Source organism: Pavona decussata, unplaced genomic scaffold (assembly GCF_977016875.1).
Source record: "Pavona decussata unplaced genomic scaffold, jaPavDecu1.1 SCAFFOLD_25, whole genome shotgun sequence".
Taxonomy (NCBI): domain Eukaryota; kingdom Metazoa; phylum Cnidaria; class Anthozoa; order Scleractinia; family Agariciidae; genus Pavona; species Pavona decussata.
Window position 1 is genome coordinate 1,651,387 of NW_028145448.1, and position 22,614 is coordinate 1,674,000.

The window sequence follows — 22,614 nt, forward strand, 5'->3', positions numbered from 1 at the left end:
CTGTTTTTATTGACAAAAGATCAGCGAAAGGTACGTTTTTTTTTTTTCTTTTGCTGTTTCCCGATCTATTATTCCATAATTTGTTCGAACCTTTTAACCGCAAGCTTTCGGTCACAACACAGGACAAAAGCCATCCGCTCTGGTGGTGTTTTCAAGAAGAAACTTGAAGACCTTTTTAAAGAAACCCATGTCATCTGAGAGATGGTAGGCACTTAAAGAAACAACTAATTTGAAGTATAGATTGCAAGAAGAAAAATGACTTGATTCTTTTGCTGAAACTATTTATACCTCATGCAGAAAAGAAAATGTACAAAAAAACCCCACAATTACAACTGAAAGTACATTGTGAGAACTTGCTGAAAAAAAAAAAAACAATAAACAAACAAACGAACGAAAGGTACAACCATCAATACAAATTATATTTTGGTATTATAATGATTTTTCTATTTTTCTTTATAGGAAATGTCAAGGAAGCGAGATCGTTCTAGTAAGTATACGAAACGATTGTTGATACTTCTAATTCAGAAATTTGTATTATGTTTTCATTTTTTATACTTAACCTTAGACTGATCTGACAAAAAAAAATTTCCACTTCTAGTAGTTTAAGACAAGTCAGTCATTTCTGACATTTCTGACGTTGTACAAAAGGATGTGTGTATGAAAAAAAATAATATTAATCTACTAAAATTGCGGCAACAGAAATGAGCCAAATGCTCATCTTAGTCTATTGAGGGGATGCACAACCACTTCAGGTAATCATACCATTACTTAAACGGTAATTGAATTCTTGGTATTTAGGATAACCTTGAAGTTGAGTTCACCCCCCCCCCCCCCCCCCCACATTACCCTGTTTATCATTTCTTTTTTTCCCTTGCCAACAATTTTTCCTTATACAAATAAACGTCATTTTGCAGGTGCATATCATTTATAATCCTTACTTTATTTGTGTCTTCTCAGGTAACGAGTGTGGATACATCCCAATGTAAGTCCAGTAAAGAAATCAAAGTCAAACCACCACCTGTACGAGTTCCAGTTCCAGACATCTTCAGACGTAAGGAAAGTGGTAGCATTTACCATCAGCATCAGCAGCACCCCTTCCCCCTTAAACAAATTGTAAGCCGCTAAGTATCTTGGGGAAAAATAAAACGCACGATGTTCGCTTGTCCGCCATTTTGATGGTTTTATTTTGCCTCTGAGCGTGTGAATCGAGACATCCCTGCCGCGGCCGGTAACATTTGGTGGCCTGTCTGGGAGGAAATTCTGTAAAAGTCCAAACAACATTTTCTTCGTAATGGTCGGCGGACAGGAGTGAGAATCGATCAAAGGAAAAAAGCTGTAGTAGGAACGTACGCGATGGAAATTTAGGACGTCCAGGTGCAGATACAGTGTTATCTGTGCCAGTTAGGAGTTAAGAACACTTCTCTGTAAAAATAAAACAAAATGGAAAATGAAAATTCTTGACCCCCACTCAAATTTGGCATTCAAAGAGATCTTCAGGGGGATGTTCCAAAACGCCCTTTATTAAAGTCCTCACCTCATTGTTGCCATAGTAACATCAATTGTTTGTTGGCATCACAAACTCCAATTTTGAACTTAGAAGCTGCTGTAAAACGTGCAAAATATAAAACGCCATTTCTTCAGTCTGTTAATACACGTCAACTTAAGACCAAAAGTTAAATTAAAATACGACTTCGCAAAAATATTTGGCTTTTGGTTTTATCATTTGTAAATAAATTTAACAGTCAATGAAGTACACAGTGTTTCAGCCAGTGAATCCATCCCTTAATGTCTGTTATTTTTCAAAAAAACTTTAAGAAAAGTAAAGCTTACTTTACAGTTTTGTCCAATTCACCACGTTTTGACATAAGTTGAAAAAGTCGTTACCTCGTATTGCAAATCATTCCAACTGTACAAAGTTCCAGACTTCTGAACCTTTTCTTCAGCTTGCAAAGCTATCCATCGCCAGTGCTATTCCGTTCTCTCATTTTATACCATTAACACCTTTTGGAGTCCCGAAGGAAGACAGCATGGACCACCATTTACGGCGATTTCTCTTTGAAATTTACACTGTAATTCGCCATCGTCCGTCATCACTCGTTTTAGAAAAAGAAAAATTTAGAGTGTTACGAAGGATTGCATCAATGCAAGCAATTAACTGCAGTTTATAGGCCAAAATTGGCTGCAAAGCATTCTTTCCGATGTAGAGTCAGCTTATCGCTCATAGGGACCCTTAGGCCTTAGAAGTTAGCAGTCAGCGGCGTTGACTAAAGCAATTTCCCATTCGTATAATTATGACCTAAAGTCCATTTCCTGATTGCGGATCGTTCAATTTTATTTTTCCAAACCCTTTTTACTGCTAAAAAGGCGACAACTTTTATAAATCACGTAGGATGTGGTTTAGTGAGGCACGGTTATTTTCTGTTCTGATCTATAGTTGCATCTCTTCAATTGGGCATGCCCTTCAGATTAACGTTATGGGTACCTCAAATGGGAATGCTTATTTGAGACAGAGCCCTTATTTCTTTTTTGGGCGACAACCGAATGTGCAGCTGACAAAACTTTAATGTATTTATAAAAAAGAACAAAAACAGAAAATGTAACAGTAACAATTATACGATGAGAACAACCTGACAACAAACTTTTTGGTTGTTTGCCGATGGTATTTCTTGAGTCAACAAAGTGCAAGTCAAGGTGACGGGATCAAGGAGATTGGAAAACGGAACTTGTTGTTCCCGGATCAATGCTTGCTAAAAAGACCAGTCGAGCAATCGCCACAAAATTTGTGGAAGAGCTCGTTCGTTCGAAGGAATTGTGAACTCGAGAACAAGCACATAATTAGATAATTTGACAATAATTAGACTCGAAGACAACTGCTTTTGTCAGATGAATCATATTTTGTGAGCAATCAAAGATAGATGAACTACGGTTGATCCCGATGTAGTCTGATGGAATTAAAACAGAAGGGTGGCGGACTATTGGAATAAAGAGGCTTACGTGAAAGATGCCGGCTTATTAGAATGGGGGCGCTTATTAACAAGGACGCATTCGAAGGGGGCGCTTTTTAAAAAGGGGGCGCTTACCGGAAGGAGCGCGCTTTATCGAATCATTACGGTACTTATATCTTAAAGAAGCGCTCAACCCTGAGACCTCGTTCTAGAAAGACAAATTCAATACTGACATAGTTGTGTCACTGCGAACATTTTGAAACAGCTTTATACTTCTTTCGAGCAAATATAACTTTGACGGGGAATGACCAAATAATAAGCAAACGACGACAAAAAATGCTATTTGGAACCCACGTTTCTAAAGCGTTGAAACTACAGTTTTCGACCAACGAGAAAACACATTTCGCGTAAGATTCTTTTCATCGTCGCTGCGGATTTTTCTTCTTTGCATCTACTGCGCCCGTAAGTTCTAAGTGACTTGTTACATCTGAATATTATCACCTAATTACAAAAGTTCCTTCTTTCAGTTTAAGCTGCAAAACAGAGGGAGTAGCAAAACTAAAAAAATTTCTATGATACACCTTTCCAGTCACAATCTGATATGCACGTGACGTCTGTTTCCTCAGGTTTTAGTTATATGTTGATTGCAATCGACACACAACGTGCCACCTACGAGTTTACTGGTTCAGTAGATGCAAATAAGAAATCAGTGATGGACCTAATTTGTTACCCTTTCGTGAAAGTGCGTTACCTTTCCTTTCGTTTTTCTGGGTTTTGAATTTGCCACCCTAGGTCCATGATATTTCGCATTCAGCCCTCCTTTAGAAAGTAGGTAGTCTCCACAGCATACCCATGCAGTTGAACAGATGCAAGAAATGTAAATCGGAACAGAAAATACCTGTGCATCATTAAACCACAGCTCTCGTGATTTGCGAAAGTTGTCACCTTTTTATCAGTGAAAAGGATTTGGAAAAATAAATTGCACGTTAAGTGTGATCTGCTGTTTCGGTAAACAGGAAATGAACTTTACGTCATAATTATACAAATGGAAAATTACTTTAGTCAACCTCGCTGACCGCTAACTTCTAAGGCCCATGGGTTCCTATGAGCGATAAGCTGATTTTATGTCGATAAAGAGTGGTTTGAGGCCAATTTTGGCCCATAAACTGTAGTGAATCGAACTACCACATCTCGAATTTACAACTTCGACCGAAGAAGACAATATAGTCTTGCCTGAAGGTGAAAGTCAATTGGCCTCGCAAGAACAGAGTTGTGAGCCGCGTGATAAAGGAATCCTAGTTCCTCAAGGACACCACCTGTACTATTGGGTAATCTGAACGAAAAACAACGACAGTTGGCTATAACAATACTTCAAGAGGAGGCTGATTCTTTTGCCATAGACGATGAATATGTGGGGTGTATAAAGGGACTTCAGATAAATCTGACACTATCGGACCCCACATCACTTCTTAAGACTTCTACTTTCGTGCCCCTAATTTCACACCGAAGTGAAGCATTACATCGGGGATTTGCTAAACCGAGAATGGAAAACTAACTTCAAGTCGTTCTATGCTTCCCAGTTGTCTGTGTGAGAAAAAAGGATGGAGGATTACGCCTTTGCATTGACTACAGAGCTCAGCCGGAAGACAGTACCAGACCACCACCCAATCCCACGCTTTCTTGATCTTGAGACACTGGACAACCTTGGTGGAAGTTCATGGTTCTCAGTATTAGATAAAGGGAAAGCTTACCACCATGGCTTCATTGGGAAAGGTAGCAGACATTAAAGAGCGGCTGCCTGTAAGAATCGAGAACTGTATTTCAGTGACCACTTGGTCCAATTTCTGATATTTCTTCTAAGGATACCCTTGGATAAACTTTTTTCGAAAATCATATTTAAAGATCCAAGGTATTTTATTTTTAGAGAAAATTGAAAAAGTTTGAAATGCGGCCTTGGTGCGGTCACTGGCCGATGAATATCGGGAAACTTTAGAAGGACGAAAACTTACGTCAAAGGACGAAGCCCCGTTCACGGTGTGAAGTAATCCAATGAACTTGAAACTTTACACAAACGTAGACCAACCATCTCGCAAGAAAATTAATACGATAAACATTCCAAACACGCTGGCACGCGCATGAAGGTTTGTGTACGCTACTCAAAATGACCTTGAAACCAACGCTTATCTTCATTAAAATACAAGTGTTTTTTGTATGTAATTTTCTGTAAATTAAATTTCATATCTCGAAAGACGAAGAAAAGAAGTTTATTTCTTCCAAGTTTTAAGCTCTGATTCAGCTAATTTATCTTCTTAAATGAAGCGGTCGATCCGTAAAACGGAGAAAAAACGTGTGATTCTGTTCCTGCCGTTATGTCTTGGGTGGTCGTTTTAGCAGCGACGGCTCAAATCAATAATGAGATATGCATTCCCTAACTGGATGATATAATCGTGTACAGTAAGACGTTCGAAGAATATGTGGAGAATTTACGGACAGTGTTGAGGCGTCCTCGTAAACATGAAATTAAGTTGAAACCCAGCAAATGTGATCTGTTTGAGCGTGAAGTCCGTTATCTTGAAAAAACAGTAAGCCAGAGTGGACATAGAATAGATCCAAAGAGTACCAAAAAATGTTGCAAGTCTGAGAAGATCCCAACCGAGCACCATTAGAGAAGCCCACAAACTGACTGGGCTATTGAGCTATTACAGGAGATACATCAAAAACTTCTTCATGATTACGAAGCCTGTGTGACCTCCTGAGAAAACCAGATAAGAAAGTAAAACAGCCTTGCAAGACTTAAAGAGACACAGTCACCTGGTGCACATGCGCATTAGATACCATTTCTTAGCTGATTTGCATATCACACTTCATCCCCAAGTCTCGCGCCTAGAAGCGCATCCTTTGAAAAATCTAAACAAACCTTGCCGAGTCGAAGTGTTTGCCAGTCAAAATTATTATAGTGATTATAGACCTAATGTCACATTAGAACACTCATTTTCTTGATACCATGGAAAATTTGCTGATGGACTTGTCCAGGGAAAGCCAAACGTCAACGAATACCTCAGAAGTCGAAGAATCATTTAATTCTTTATTTCGGTATCCAGTCGTGTGAAAAATTATCTTAGCTGTTTCTACGTTTCACAGTGTTTGCATAAGAAGCAAATTGAGTTCAAATATTAGCGAATCGCCTGAACTGCAGTGTAGCGAAACGACTTTGTAGCGAAACTACCGGTAAGCTTTATTTCTGCTTTCAATCATATATTTTGCGTTTATTATAATTTCGTTTCTGCAACTTCTCCGTTATCTAAATTTAGGAACCAAACCCATGTCATTACAAGAACGCTTGCGACCTGTAGAAAACAAGGTTCTAATAGAGGTTTTCCTTGTCGCGGAGATAATCGACTGTGTACCGAAGCTTGTCTTCGTCTGAGCTCCAAATCAAGCAGCTATGACGCGAAGTTCGAATCGTTTACGAAGATTCCCTCCGCACGAACCTTTCGCCAGGTTGAAAAAATGCGCTTTTCCAAATATATTTGATGGAGATTTGTTCTCCAATGTTTTTGATTGATTTCTTTCGTTATATTGGTCAACGCAGGCGATTTCTTCCGCCCGGCGTCTTCACGTTTCCCACCTCTTCTTTTCATGTTCCGTTGGAGACGCGATCCATACTGTTTTTAACCAAATATGTTAAAATAATACCATAGGATGAGCAAAAGCATACTCAGAAACAGGTTTCCAGTAAAAGATTGAAAATCCAATAAAACACTGGGAAGATTGAAGGGGATTTCTAGATGTATTCGGCACGTACTTTTGACTTCAGGTTGAGGTAGACGTTTTTCAAACTGACAAAACTAGTGTCCAGGTCAGCGCGGTCACAAAGGTGACTGTGTCTCTTCCCAGTTGTCTGTGTGAGAAAAAAGGATGGAGGATTACGCCTTTGCATTGACTACAGAGCTCAGCCGGAAGACAGTACCAGACCACCACCCAATCCCACGCTTTCTTGATCTTGAGACACTGGACAACCTTGGTGGAAGTTCATGGTTCTCAGTATTAGATAAAGGGAAAGCTTACCACCATGGCTTCATTGGGAAAGGTAGCAGACATTAAAGAGCGGCTGCCTGTAAGAATCGAGAACTGTATTTCAGTGACCACTTGGTCCAATTTCTGATATTTCTTCTAAGGATACCCTTGGATAAACTTTTTTCGAAAATCATATTTAAAGATCCAAGGTATTTTATTTTTAGAGAAAATTGAAAAAGTTTGAAATGCGGCCTTGGTGCGGTCACTGGCCGATGAATATCGGGAAACTTTAGAAGGACGAAAACTTACGTCAAAGGACGAAGCCCCGTTCACGGTGTGAAGTAATCCAATGAACTTGAAACTTTACACAAACGTAGACCAACCATCTCGCAAGAAAATTAATACGATAAACATTCCAAACACGCTGGCACGCGCATGAAGGTTTGTGTACGCTACTCAAAATGACCTTGAAACCAACGCTTATCTTCATTAAAATACAAGTGTTTTTTGTATGTAATTTTCTGTAAATTAAATTTCATATCTCGAAAGACGAAGAAAAGAAGTTTATTTCTTCCAAGTTTTAAGCTCTGATTCAGCTAATTTATCTTCTTAAATGAAGCGGTCGATCCGTAAAACGGAGAAAAAACGTGTGATTCTGTTCCTGCCGTTATGTCTTGGGTGGTCGTTTTAGCAGCGACGGCTCAAATCAATAATGAGATATGCATTCCCTAACTGGATGATATAATCGTGTACAGTAAGACGTTCGAAGAATATGTGGAGAATTTACGGACAGTGTTGAGGCGTCCTCGTAAACATGAAATTAAGTTGAAACCCAGCAAATGTGATCTGTTTGAGCGTGAAGTCCGTTATCTTGAAAAAACAGTAAGCCAGAGTGGACATAGAATAGATCCAAAGAGTACCAAAAAATGTTGCAAGTCTGAGAAGATCCCAACCGAGCACCATTAGAGAAGCCCACAAACTGACTGGGCTATTGCGCTATTACAGGAGATACATCAAAAACTTCTTCATGATTACGAAGCCTGTGTGACCTCCTGAGAAAACCAGATAAGAAAGTAAAACAGCCTTGCAAGACTCAATCTCGTACCCAGAGTCCTCAGGCTTTTTGGTCAGCGGGGCGGCGCCAGGAGAGACTCTGGGATAATGGAATTTCTTATCCCAGAAAACGTGGGATTCCGGTCTTAGTGCGCATGCTTATGATTAAAACGGAAGTTAAATGCCCCAAAATGGCAGCCGTGTTATTGTTATTGGGCCTGAAGGTTTTATCGGGCCCTGAAAGTGTTCGAGAAAGCCAAAATTGATCCTTAAACGCGATCAAAAGGAACTGGATTTTTTTTCCCGTAAGACCGGATCAAAGCAACTGGATTTTTTTTCATGTAAGAGCGAGCGAAAGGTGGACTTGATTCGACGTTGCCACAAGAGACAAGTAACATATTTCTTTATTACTGTTTATACTTACAAATAAAAAGGAACCATCACTTCTCCTCTCACAGAACTGAGCAGCTGACTGTGTATTGAATTTATGTTCCAATTACCTTCTCCCCTTCCCTTAACAGTTTACGTCCAAATGGGATTCAATGAACACATACATGTTACCATTTGACAATAATTTAAATCACCTCGGCCTCTTAATATCAGTAATATTTACTGTTGTAAATTGAGTTTTTTTGTCTCAAAAATTGTTAATTTTATTAGACTGAATTGTGTGCATGCTTTTCTTGAAAAAGTGTGTTTAAGAATGTCATATGTGTCCGAATGCAAGCTAGTACAATTTCAACATCAGCATATTTAATACATGCCATGAATTCAAGAGCAGCTTTGAAGTTTTTCTTTCTGAATAAACATTCCTTTTGCCTAGCTTTTGGCAAAACTGATAGAGAGTGCTCACATCTTGCATGCTTCTAGTGCTGTAGAGTCGCTCCCAGGTATACTAATAATGTATCTAGAAATAAAATGAAGTAGTATAACAGAGATTGGATAATTGTGCCAACAGGCTTTGAAAATAAGGATAGTGAGTTGTGTTGAGGTTTAATTTGTTAACTATTCTGCCTTACCACAGAGTAATTATATGAGAACTGTATGGAGAGTGGTAATCATGCCACCTCTCATCAGTAAATTGGTTATAATGTGATTGTTGAGACTGTTGATAACCTGACTATGACATTTCATTTAGTCAGTAAATTTCTATACCGTGCGATTATAATCTCCCTATTAGTCTGTTCTTGTATACACGGTAAAATAATTTAAAACTATCTTATGTGAGTTCTCTTATAATTTTGGGTGCAGTGTAGGAAGCACAGGGAAAGGGTCAAAAGATTGGGGAAATTGTGTTTATATTATAAATTGAGATAATTTTGGTGGGGCCTGACTTCATCTGGTTGTGGAGTGCACACTTTAACTAAGAGCTGAGTCAGATACTGACAGACATTACCTAATGTATTCTGATTGATTAGGGCACATTTACTGGTAAATTGATAATTTCTGAAGGATTTGCCATTCCTTTTGAGTACTGAAGGATGGTGATTTGATTTGGTATCACATGTTTAATTGACTTCAGGCAAGGGAAGTATTATACTCAACCAACACTCTGCTGAATTGTATAATATAATCTCTTCTCTGATCTTACAGCTCTTGCTTTGACAACAGATGATTACTATTGTCAAACTCCCCAATATCCTGAATGATTGGCACAGTGTTGTGAGACCTTTGCTGAACTGTGTAAATTATCCAGCTCTTGTGGGAATTTGTGGTCCCTTGACAAAAATGTTAGCTAAGAACTAAAACTGAAAATTGTCAAACGTGACTCTTATTTCAAGCTCTTCCTGGGCTCTGATTGTCTATTAGGCCACAATCTAAGTCATTCAGCATATTGCATAATGTTTGTGGGACTGGACCAAGCCTAATCAGCTGCATTGATCAAAGGTCTAGAACAATAGAAATACACATTCAAAATAATAATTCAAAATCATATAAATTTGTCATACTATCACTTACAAAACTATATCTAAAAAGATGTTTCAAATTTCTTTTTAGCTGGTTAGCAAAATAAACAATAAGGCTAGTGATGTTTCATTAACCCATAAGATAGAATAAATAGTAATTCTTTTTTTTTTTGGGGGGGGGGGGGGGAGGGTCTAACAAGCATTGACTGTAAAACTTCATGTTTCATCTATAATCACTCTATAATTAACAGTTTTGTTAACAAATTATACTTAAAAATTCTACATACTTGATGAGATAATGGTTACACATAATTTTATTAGTTACCCCTTAACAAGGAAGGGGAAGGGAGTAAAGGACCCATTGGAATCCTTGGAATGTTCAACATATATATTTTATAGACTTGTCATTCTTTAATAAATATTGAATGCAGTTTTTTTGCAAGCTAGTATTGTATTGTATTGTTGATTATCAGTGGAAAATAACAATAAACGGTAGGATTCACTGAGAAGTATAATTTTTTTGCTTAAACCTGCTGGCTACCACAAATTTCTTGCTAATATTTACTAGCAATAACAATTACATGAATGACTATTACATGAAGAAATGATAGACGGGGTTGTTTTCACCAAATTATTCAGTAAAATCTATCCACTGCCAAAATAGGTATGTCAGTAAATTTGCCAATTACAAGTGGTAGTGTTTGATAAGGATATAATTATGATGAAAGTGGTCACTTTCTGCACAAGGTTGTGCAAGCATTATCTGCAGGTCATATGCCACACAAACTTGGGTACTTGGCTTCCGTGTTTATGTACAACGGGTACACTTGCAGTAGAATGAAATCGAGCAGGGGCCTTCTCTCCTCAATATAATAGCGTCCCAATTGAACCCTTCAAGGAAAGACTTGGTGTCCTTCCTCATAACATATAGCACAGAAAGTCACACCACCGCCCATCTATTTTTTTTTTCAACAACTGGTACTTTAGGCATGATTGCACACTTGTCTACAAGGGAATTCAATGGAGTATTTGCATGTTTTGTCAGATGAAGGGAAAAATAATATTTTAAAAAAGTTAGATTGTTTTAACTTACATATAAATGTACAGTACATTAACAGAGTACAATTAAACTATCATTACCTTCAAATTTTTGCCATCTTAATTTTAAACTCAGTGTACATTATTTGTTTAGTTATAAAAAAAAACTCCAAGCAATATATTATGTAATAACTTTTGTATATTTTTAAGATTGAAGAGGCTTAATATTTATAAGCCTCATGGTATCTTTTATTGAGCCTGATCCTCTCCACTACTTGAGTTTTTTTTCTTTTATTTGTTTGTCTGTGTACGTGTGGGAAATAAATGAATGTAAAGATTTTAAGGTACTTCTGCATTTCGAAGTCCAACTTTAGGCTTCAGTATTATCTACACCTGTTTTTTAACTGGTCAAGTTGGGTCGCTCTTCACTGTCACAGTGTGTTGACTTTCTTGCAGAGAAGATGGTTGTAAGCAACAGGCAACAAGTCTTTATTCTCAACTGCCTATACTGTAAAAGTAAACTTCAAATCTGTATGTACTATTACATTTGAGATTAAACTTTCATCTGAAGGTAACCTAAAACCACGGCCTTATACACTTTTTAGAGCAAATAATTAATTGTTCTTATTTTGCATGGAATATGGAACAGTGAGAAAAAAATCTGACAAAATTTCTCAAAACAAAATCTCTCAAAAATTTAGGAAAAATGTTCAACACACCATTACCTCCGCCTGAAAGGGCGAATTTTTTCTGAATTTTTTTCTTTGGCAAACTGGCCGTGGGCCGTGACTGAAAAAAGTGAAACTTTTGCTCTCGTGTGCGGCGTTTGATCATCGTGGAGATGTCTTCAGCGTTTGCCTTGTGGCAAAACCGAAAGGGAATTAATCGAAACAGCAACCTGAGATGGACTCCACTCCACAACAGATCAGTCATCTCCAAATTTTTATTCACAACAAGGTTTAGAGATGTTAAAGAACTTCTCTATTTTTCAATGATAATCTTCACTAGTAAATAATATGTTCGAATTTATATTCAGAACGTTGACGACACCAATGTCCTCTCTATTACGTTTAATGTTTCCAAACTAGCGAACGGCTTCACCAATTCGTTTTCTAACCGCTTTTTCTCCCAAACTGACTGATATAATGATATTTTCCGAAAATAAATTTTTTCACAACAGCGACAGTAATCAGTTTAAGCTGTTTGCATTTTGCCGTGATTTACCGTCGTATGACAGTAGTGGCAAACTTCTTACGATAAAACGGCTGATGTTTAGTCGACTAGAAATTGTTTCACTGACATAATTCAAAACCCGTCTGTGAATTGGAGTGTTTCTAATTTTAGGTGTGAAAAAAATAAAATAAAATAACCGTGACACACACATAAAAATTACAAAACTCCGAGTTTGACATTTCAAATCTCCCTCCAAAACAAGGAAAGTTGGTAGGGGGGTTTCCGGTTTGGTTAACTTCCGCAAATGACCAACGGACTTCCTGTCGGTCTTCCATTGTTATGCAGACGACCAATCAAAAAAATGATATTTTTCCATTATCCCAGAGTCTCTTCTGGCGCCGCCCCGCTGACCAAAAAGCCTGAGGACTCTGGGTACGAGATTGTGCAAGACTTAAAGAGACACAGTCACCTGGTGCACATGCGCATTAGATACCATTTCTTAGCTGATTTGCATATCACACTTCATCCCCAAGTCTCGCGCCTAGAAGCGCATCCTTTGAAAAATCTAAACAAACCTTGCCGAGTCGAAGTGTTTGCCAGTCAAAATTATTATAGTGATTATAGACCTAATGTCACATTAGAACACTCATTTTCTTGATACCATGGAAAATTTGCTGATGGACTTGTCCAGGGAAAGCCAAACGTCAACGAATACCTCAGAAGTCGAAGAATCATTTAATTCTTTATTTCGGTATCCAGTCGTGTGAAAAATTATCTTAGCTGTTTCTACGTTTCACAGTGTTTGCATAAGAAGCAAATTGAGTTCAAATATTAGCGAATCGCCTGAACTGCAGTGTAGCGAAACGACTTTGTAGCGAAACTACCGGTAAGCTTTATTTCTGCTTTCAATCATATATTTTGCGTTTATTATAATTTCGTTTCTGCAACTTCTCCGTTATCTAAATTTAGGAACCAAACCCATGTCATTACAAGAACGCTTGCGACCTGTAGAAAACAAGGTTCTAATAGAGGTTTTCCTTGTCGCGGAGATAATCGACTGTGTACCGAAGCTTGTCTTCGTCTGAGCTCCAAATCAAGCAGCTATGACGCGAAGTTCGAATCGTTTACGAAGATTCCCTCCGCACGAACCTTTCGCCAGGTTGAAAAAATGCGCTTTTCCAAATATATTTGATGGAGATTTGTTCTCCAATGTTTTTGATTGATTTCTTTCGTTATATTGGTCAACGCAGGCGATTTCTTCCGCCCGGCGTCTTCACGTTTCCCACCTCTTCTTTTCATGTTCCGTTGGAGACGCGATCCATACTGTTTTTAACCAAATATGTTAAAATAATACCATAGGATGAGCAAAAGCATACTCAGAAACAGGTTTCCAGTAAAAGATTGAAAATCCAATAAAACACTGGGAAGATTGAAGGGGATTTCTAGATGTATTCGGCACGTACTTTTGACTTCAGGTTGAGGTAGACGTTTTTCAAACTGACAAAACTAGTGTCCAGGTCAGCGCGGTCACAAAGGTGACTGTGTCTCTTTAAAGGGGAGGAAGGGAAAACAACCCAACATGGGGGTCAACAGTCTTCTTGTGATGCAGTCATATGGACAAGTTAAGGCCAGGGTGCTTTGGAGGAGCTCAAAACTGCGATCACCAATCCACTAGCGATGGCTTTTCCCGATTATTCTTAACCATTTATTCTACACACTGATGCATCAAAACAAGTACTAAGTGCAGCACTGTATCAGAAGCAAAATGGGAAGTTAAGAGTGATTGCCTTTAGATCTCGCACACTGACGGCTGCAAAAAGGAACTGCCATCTTCATTCCAGCAAACTTGAGTTCTTAGCCCTGAAGTGGGCTATACTTGAACAATTCAGAGACTACCTCTACTATGCGTCTCATTTTAGCGGAGCTGCGCGCACCGGAAGTGCGAGCGCGGAGCCCCATTGCCTGATTTCATACCGTGGGGGTCTGGGGAGGAGTCTGTGTATTATGGGATATGGGACTCAACACTCACATAGCCAGAAAGAGCACATCGAACTTTACAACATCCTTAAGTTTGGTGTTAATCAAACAAATATATGGCGAGATACAGCCATTCAAAAACTTAAAAAATTTAGAAAGAAATGTATGGAACGCCGGACAAATCGTCCGTCACGTCCGGCGTTCCATACATTTCATACCCCCACGGTATGAAATCAGGCAATAGCTAAGAGAATTTGGTAACCCGTGAAAGCGAAAAATTTTGGTTTGGTTATGACGTCACTTGTCCGTCCGACCGTCCGAACGTACGCAATCCCACAATGCTAACGTACCCGTGTTTCTTTGGCGGGAAGTTGCATAGCGAGGTGCGTTTACAACAGAAATGCTTAAGAACACGCAATACAAAGTCTATTGATATGTTTTCGTTGGATATTTTGACAAACTTGTAAAGAAGAGAAAGGCCGGCCGGAAAAGTAAGTTTAAAGAAGCCTCACATTTGTCTATATCACTCGTTCGTGATCAGTTATGGCAACTTTCAGAACTCTAAAATAGCTTTACATAGACACTTTAATCGCTTTCAATATCACTAATATTCGAGGAGAAGTTAATTTTTAAAAGAAATATTTTTCGTGGCCGTGTTTTTCATTCGTACCGCACGGCTCTCGTGTGATTGTAGATACACACAAGTTTCAGCGCTCTTAAATAATTGTACCAAAAGCCATAGAGTATTTTTCTGTATTCTCTTTTTTTTTTTTAACGTTTATTTAGAGACTAAAATTATTAATAATTAGGAGCAGAATGGACACAATTTTGAATTTCCAAACCTTTTTCCCCGGGAGTTTAACTTGCTCTCGCAAAAAATACCATGTTTACGTAATTCCGACGGCCGGTTAAACAGATCATTTGAAAATGAATATATTTTCTTCCGGGCAAAAATCAATAACTTATTATGCTACGTGATACTTTAATCGTTTATTAAATTCTCGATATCATCGATGTTCGTATAGAAATTAATTTTTGAACATTTTGTTTCATGGCCGTTTTTTTTAATCGCTCCGCACGGCTCTCATGTGTTTGTAAACACACACAAGTTTAAAAGCTCTGAAATAATTGTACCAAAAGCCAAAGACTATTTCCCGTATTCTCCATTTGTTAACGTTTATTTAGATACTAGAACTATTACTATAGGAGCAGAATTGAAACAGTTTTGAATTCCAAACATTTTTCCCCGGGAGCTATCTTGCTCTCGCAGAAAATACCATGTTTACGTGATTCGACGGCCGTTTACAGGTCACTTGTAAACGGAAATGCTTTCTTCCAGGCAACAATCGATACTTTTTCTTCATGTTACGTGTTTAAAGCTTTACCGACAGATGCTTCAATCGTCTATTACAGTGCGACGCACTGTAAATTCTCGATACCATCGATATTCGTGTAGAAATTATAAAGTTTTGAAAAATATTTTTTCGTGGCCGTGTTGTTTTCATTCGCACCACACGGCTCCCATGTGTTTGTAAACCCACACAAGTTTAAAAGCATTAAAATAATTCTACCAAACACGAAAGACTATTTTCCAATATTTTCCATTCGTTAACGTTTTATAGAGACTAGAATTACTACTATAGGAGCAGAATTGACACAGTTTTGAATTTCCAAACATTTTTCCCCGAATCGCTCAGTTGCTCTTACACCAAAAATATTATCATGCCATGACGTGTAATTCGACGGTCGTTTACAAAATGCTTTCTACTAGGCGACAATCGGTGTTTTTTCTTTATGTTATGTGTTTCAAGCTTTACACATTTTACCCGTTTCGATACCACTAATATTCGAGGAGAAATTATTTTGTTAACATTTTGTTTTGGAGCCGTGTACACTGCAATGCATTTGCGCCGCTCTGCTTTCATGAGCTTGGACTGTATAAGCACGCACAATTTTTAAACGCTCTGATATTTCGGGCTACAACCAAGCATTAAATTGTTAAAATGTTTGTAAGGTCCATAATTTTTTTAGTAGGAGCGATATTGACTGAGTTATGATATTTCAAACATTTTTATCCGAGCACCAAATAAGTCTGGGAACCCTGTTAAGCAACGACGACGGTGGCAACAACATTTAAACAAAAAAAAACCACTCCGCAATTAAATTTTGATACATTTCTTTGCCGTCCTCCGCGAAAAAACAACGTGAAATGACCTAATTTAAGGGATTTGTGGAAAACATGAGCAAATGACGGTGAATTTTTCTTTCTCTGTTAACTTCAACGCAACTCCTACCAATTTAGGCAACTTGCTAGCTGTTTACTAGTCTAATGCGTTTCTGAGCAACAATCATTTTTTTTTTATTTAACGTGTTTCAAGCTTTACAAATATACTTCAATCGCTTCGATAGGATAAATATTCGTAGAGAAACTAATTTTTGAACATTTTGTTTTCGGAGCAGTTTCGTTCGGACCGCACAGCTCTCATTCAATTGTAAACACACTTAAAGATCTGTGCCAAGCAACCGACAGTGATTTCCCCGTGTTCTCCTTTTTTGACGTTTATTTGGATTTCAGTAGGAGCAACATTGACTGAGTTGTAAATTTTACACATGTAATGAAGAAAGAATATAAGTTTAATTCAGGAGTAAACTAACAACAATAAAACTTAATGTCAGGCATCAATTTATTGTTCACCTGCGTTGTGAAGCTTCCTACCGCTTGAAAATCCGCGAAAATAGATCGATAAAAATAGCAAACGGTGGATCTAAAGAAGGAACTTACGGAGTAATTTCTTCCACTGAATTTGACCTGCTCCTTCCTCCCATCAAAATTACACTGTTATGCTAGGTTATCATTCGTTGTAAGAAGAAGTAGCGAGGTGAAAGCACTTGTTCGCCATGACTGATTTTAGTTTCTCAGCCAAACAAATGTCAATCCGATCCAAGTTTTTAGCTTTGACGCAAATGATATTTTGCTGTTTCTTGTAAGACACGAAAACTTAACGTTTATGAATTTTCTTTCTAGCTGCAGTACTTAATTTCCATGTATTTGTGGTACAAACAACTCGGCTTAAACAGTTGAACTCCAAAGAACTTGAAAGAACTCGTTATTTTTGGACACAAAATGAAGAAACCAACGAAATGTAGAAATGGCGTGCTCAGCCAGTGTACTTTTGCCCTCTGTATTACATTGTTGTTGTTATTGTTGATGGACAGTTTTTGCTGCATATGCACTACAAATATATATATAACTGCAAAAAGGATGAGGAAGTGGTAAGGTTACTACGTTCATACGCTAAGCAGATTTTTATAAGTGCTATGAAAAAAATTGGAGCTCCGCTTTTAGGCTTGACCAAATATATATATATTACAGTGTACACAGATGACAATCCTTTAACCTACGTCCTTACCTCAACCATGCTCAATGCTACAGGTCACCGCTGGGTAGTAGATCTCTCTGATTTTAATTTCACTATTTAGTACCGTCCAGGAAATGCAAATAGGGATGTAGATGCATTACCCAGGATGCAAAGTAAGCAATATATCTGTGAAATGCAAGGAAGAGGTTAAGATCAAAGCTACAGTTGAAGCCACACATGTTCAACGCAGAGGAGATGCAGTTTGGCTTACAGCATTAGCCAGTAGGACTAAGGGAGTGAAGCGCATGATGGATGATAATGCTTTATTGCGGGTGCAAACTATTACGCCTAAAAAGCTCTACCAGGCCCAGAGGGAATACCGTGCCATTGGGGAAGAGATTGAATATACAAGAAAGAGACAAACCACCAATACTACAAGACAGGCAGAGGGCACCGCCCGACCTTCAATCCCTCTTGCGTATATACAAGAAACTACACATTGGAGAAAATGGAATCCTCCGTCGCACCAATTGAACATATATCCCGATGCACTGAAACTGTGAAACTGTTTGGTTAATTTCAATTAATTAATTAATCCTTACATTAAGTGCGGAAAGAGAATATTTTTTTCCTCTTTAAACCGAGCCAAATTCCTTTAACTTTGGCACATGTGATACTTTAAAGTAGTTTGAAGCAGTCTTAAGTTGTTTTTGTATTATCCGTTGGTTAGGGCCTGATCACCCCTTTTCCAAAACAAAATTCAGCCGTGTAGTTCAAATTAGTATATTATTTTAGCAGAGACAATGGTCTCCACAGTTTTATGTCGAGGGTGACATCTATTACAGTGGTGGGAGTGTTTGGGATGAGAAGACATCAGCACCACCCCTCCGCCCTAAAATTAATTGTAAGTCTTTAAGTATCTTGGGAAAAACAACACGCACGAGGCTCGGTTTGTCCGCACTTTCAGTTGTTTTATTTTGCCTCTGAGCGTGTGACTCGATACCTTACTAACGCGGCCGGTAACATTATGAGCAAAATAAACTAATTGGTGCAGCTGAGGAATTTGATAATAAAAGAAAAGAGCAATGTATTTTCAATCAGCAGTCTGTTATCCACCAAGCTTCATCTTCTGATGTTGGCTTTCAAAATTCAACTATTTTCGCGGATTTTCAAGTGGTAGGAAGCTGCCTGACATTAAGTTTTATAGTTTTTAGTTTACTCCTGAATTAAACTTATATTCTTTCTTCATCACATGTGAAAATTTGCAAATAAGTCAATATTGCTCCTGCTGAAATCTACATAAACGTCAAGAAAAGGAGAACACGGGGAAATCACTCTTGGTTGCTTATGGCAGTCCTTAAGTGTGTTTACAACTGAATGAGAGCCGTGCGGTGCGAACGAAACTGCCCCGAAACAAAATGTTCAAAAATTAGTTTCTCCACCAATATTTGTCGTGTCGAAACGATTGAAGTATATTTGTAAAGCTCAAAACACCGAAAAAGGGAAAATTAATGATTGTTGCTCGGAAACGCATTAAAATAGTAAATGGCAGGCAAGTTGCCTAAATTGGTACGAGTTGCGTTCAAGTTAACAGAGAAAGAAAAATTCACCGTCGTTTGCTCTTGCTCTCTACAAAACCTTAAATTAGGCCATTTCACGTTGCTGTTTTGCAGAGGACGGCAAAGAAATGTACCAAGATTTAAAATGCATGTGCGGGGCGATTGTTTTTGTTTAAATGCTGTTGTTGCTGCCGTCGTCATCGATATATTTATCGACATATTTGGCGCTCAAATAAAAATGTTTTAAAAATGATAACTCAGTCAATATTGCTCCTGCTAAAATAATTCTAGCCCTTACAAAAAATTTTAAGACTTAAACGTTGGTTGTGGCCCAAAATATAAGAGCGTTATAAACTTCTGCGTGTTTATACAATACAAGCGCATGGAGTAAAGAGGCGCAAATGCATTGCATCTACACGGCTCTAAAACAAAATGTTCAAAAATAATTTCTGCGAATGTTGCCTGGTATCGAAATGCTTAAAGTATCTGTGTAAAGCTTAAAACACGTTACATAGAGAAAAATTATCGATTATTGCCTAGAAGAAAGCATTTTCGTTTGCAAATGATTTGTAAACGGCCAACGAATTACACCTCATGATAACAATTTGGTGTAAAAGCAACAGAGCGGTCCGGGGAAAAATGTTTCAAAATTCAAATCTGTGTCAATTCTAAATTAACGTTAACAAATGGAGAATCCAGTAAAATAGTCTTTGGTGTTTGCTACAATTATTTCAGAGCCTTAAAACTTGTGTGTGTTTACAAACGCCCGAGCGCCATGCGGTGCGAATGAAAAACACGCAACATAAAGATAAGGTATCGAGTTTTGCCTTTTGAAAAAAAAAAATCTGAAAAAAACATTTTCGTTTACAAATAATCTGTTTAAACGGCCGACGTCAGAATCACAGAAACTGGTAAAAATGGCATTTTGCGAGAGCAAGTTAATAGCTCATGGGGGGGGGGGGGGGGGAAATCAAAACTATGTGAATCCTGCTTCTAATTAGTAATAATTCTAGCCTCTAAATAAACGTTAAGTAAAGGAGAATACAGGAAAAGTATACTCTTTGGTGTTTGGAAAAAAATATTTCAGAGCTTTGGAATTGTGTATGTTTACAAACACACGAGAGTCGTGCGGTGCGAATGAAAAAAACACGGCCACGATACAAATTTTTCAAACGGGTTAACTTCTCGAATATTAGGGGTATCAAAAGCTATTAAACTGTCTATCTAAAGCTAGTTTGGAGCTTTAAAAGTTGGCATGTTTGATCACGAACGGGTGATAAAGGAAAATGTTAGGCTTCTTTAAACTTTATTTTTTCATGTCGGCCTGCTCTAACTTGCTATCTGTCGCTCTGTCTGCTCTCTTTCACGTTGAACTTTGCTTAGGATCTTCTCCGCTTTTCTGTTTTCTTTTTCTCTCTATTTCTATTCTTTCCACGTTTGTTAACACATCCAGCGAACACATATAAATTCACTTTGTAATTTGTGTTCTGTTATAAACGCATCTCGCCATAATCGCCATGCAACTTCAGTCAAACAAACACGGGTGCATTAGCATTGTGGGATTGCGTACGTACGGACGGATGGAAAAAACCAAAATTTTTCGCCTTCATGGGTTTCCCAAATTTTCATTGCTATGGGGCTCCACGCGCGCGACTTCGGCAAGGGCGGCGCTTCTCTAAAAATGATAATATTCCAGTTCTTGTAGACCCCCTAAAAGTCCTTGCCAAAAATATTTCACCCAAAAAATGTCACCCGGCACAAAGTTTCTGACCTCAAAAAGCTTTGATTTCAAAGTGAAAAAATGGTCTTTATACATTCACATCAACAATTTAGCTGAGTAACCACCTCCCACCGAGATGGAGAGGCGAAAAGGGAGTTAAAGCAAAGAGCTCCAGTGCTCAAACAAAATAAAACTGGAAGGTGAATATGGGATTCAGTGTGGTTCCTTGTGTAAAATAATTATAAATATAGAGAAAATTCAAGATATGTGTAACCCATCGCATTATCTTTGCATTTTATCTGTGACTGAGAAATATTGTTGCACAGAAATAGAGCAACTATTGTTAATGTATGTCGTGGAAAAAAACATATAGGATTTGTGGTTTCAATACATATCTTGTACAATACATTTTTACAACCTACTAATTTTAAATTTACCACTATTTTTCAATACATAATGCATAAATGTTCCTTGGTTGACTCTCCGTTGATCACCTATTTCTTTCAATATAAAGATTAACTACATGAATGATCATTACAGTAATGTACACAACTAAGCCTGCAGTTGTGCGTAATGAAATTTAACAGGAAAAAGAGCTCCAACGTAACTGTACATCCAAATCTTACAATCATGAAATTTTATCTCAGTTGAAACTTGTTTACAATTTAGTTCATTTTAAGCACATTTAAAACCCTTTTCCCATGTTTAAGTAAAGCGCTGAATAGGAGACATTTAACAGATTTGCAGAAGGAGGCCTGTTACTTTTAAATGAGAAAATTATAATGTTCTTTAAATGTTTCAACTAAAATATCTACAACCTGCGACTTAAATAACTTACCATTTAATGCCGTCATACCAAACTTTGTTGCTGCTCGTAGTTAAATAGTACTTGGCTAATCACCTCCGAGCTAGCCAATCAGCGCGCGCGAAAAGTTTTTATTTTTTATTTTTAATTGCCACACAATAACTAACATTACATTACATTTTCGCGCGCGAAAATTACCATTCACCTGTATGGTATATACTATATTATAATTATCATTATCGCATTTTGAAAGGAACATATTTGCATATTATCTCATAGCAGCCTTACAAAGTTCTTTACAGATACTTTTCCAAAAAAAAAAAAAAAAAAAAAAACGTTACACAGTTTCTTGGCCCTCTCTGACATCACTAAAGACATTAAAAAAGTTCAAAATTGGCGTTAGTAGAATACCCCATTGCCTCCCTGGATCAAGTAAGAGGGAGCTACATTATAAATAGCCTTCCCCAACCTGCGAAAATACATCTTTCAGTCAATTCCCTAACTGGCTTTATCTTTTTGTGCAACAGCAACAGAGAATGGTGCCGCCCTGAAGATGTATTTACATCCATTCTTCTACTACTACGGCGACTGCAATGATCCTAACGCACAATCGGAGATAAAAGACAATTTCCTAGCGCTCCTCAGTTTTTCAAATGTCTGCACGAATTCTACTATATGCAACGAGGACACCGTAAAAGTCTATTGTGGAAACGTTACTGTAGCGGAGAGAAGGCGACGCAGATCTACGACTATGGAGGTTTGTTAGGTGATATTTAAATCTCTCCTGACTGCTGACCGTTAATATACTAAGGTACTAATAATATTAAAAGCAAAATTTTAATATTTCTGTTTTGGGATTTGACCAGAAGTGGCAAAGCAACAGGGGCCGTTGTAACTTGATTTTACTAATGTTGGAGCTCTAAGCCTTGGTGTTGAGTTATGTTGTGCACAGAAAGATTTTTTGAGATTATATTTCGGTCAGCAATCGTTTCCATCTCTCAAACTGACTTTCTGACATTCTGACATTCGCTTAAATTTTAAAACCAAGAGGAAAAGTAGGA

The 22,614-nt window shown here is 37.9% G+C and overlaps 1 protein-coding gene across 1 annotated transcript in view; it reads left to right on the forward strand.

Moving 5' to 3' along the window:
- The window catches only part of LOC146485730 (sushi, von Willebrand factor type A, EGF and pentraxin domain-containing protein 1-like), a 112,778-nt gene that overhangs the window by 42,575 nt on the left and 47,589 nt on the right, over nt 1-22,614 (forward strand). Inside the window, exon 10 of the mRNA XM_085103076.1 lies at nt 22,081-22,310. Coding sequence (XP_084959202.1) covers nt 22,081-22,310 — 230 coding nt within the window. The remainder of the gene's footprint in view (nt 1-22,080; nt 22,311-22,614) is intronic.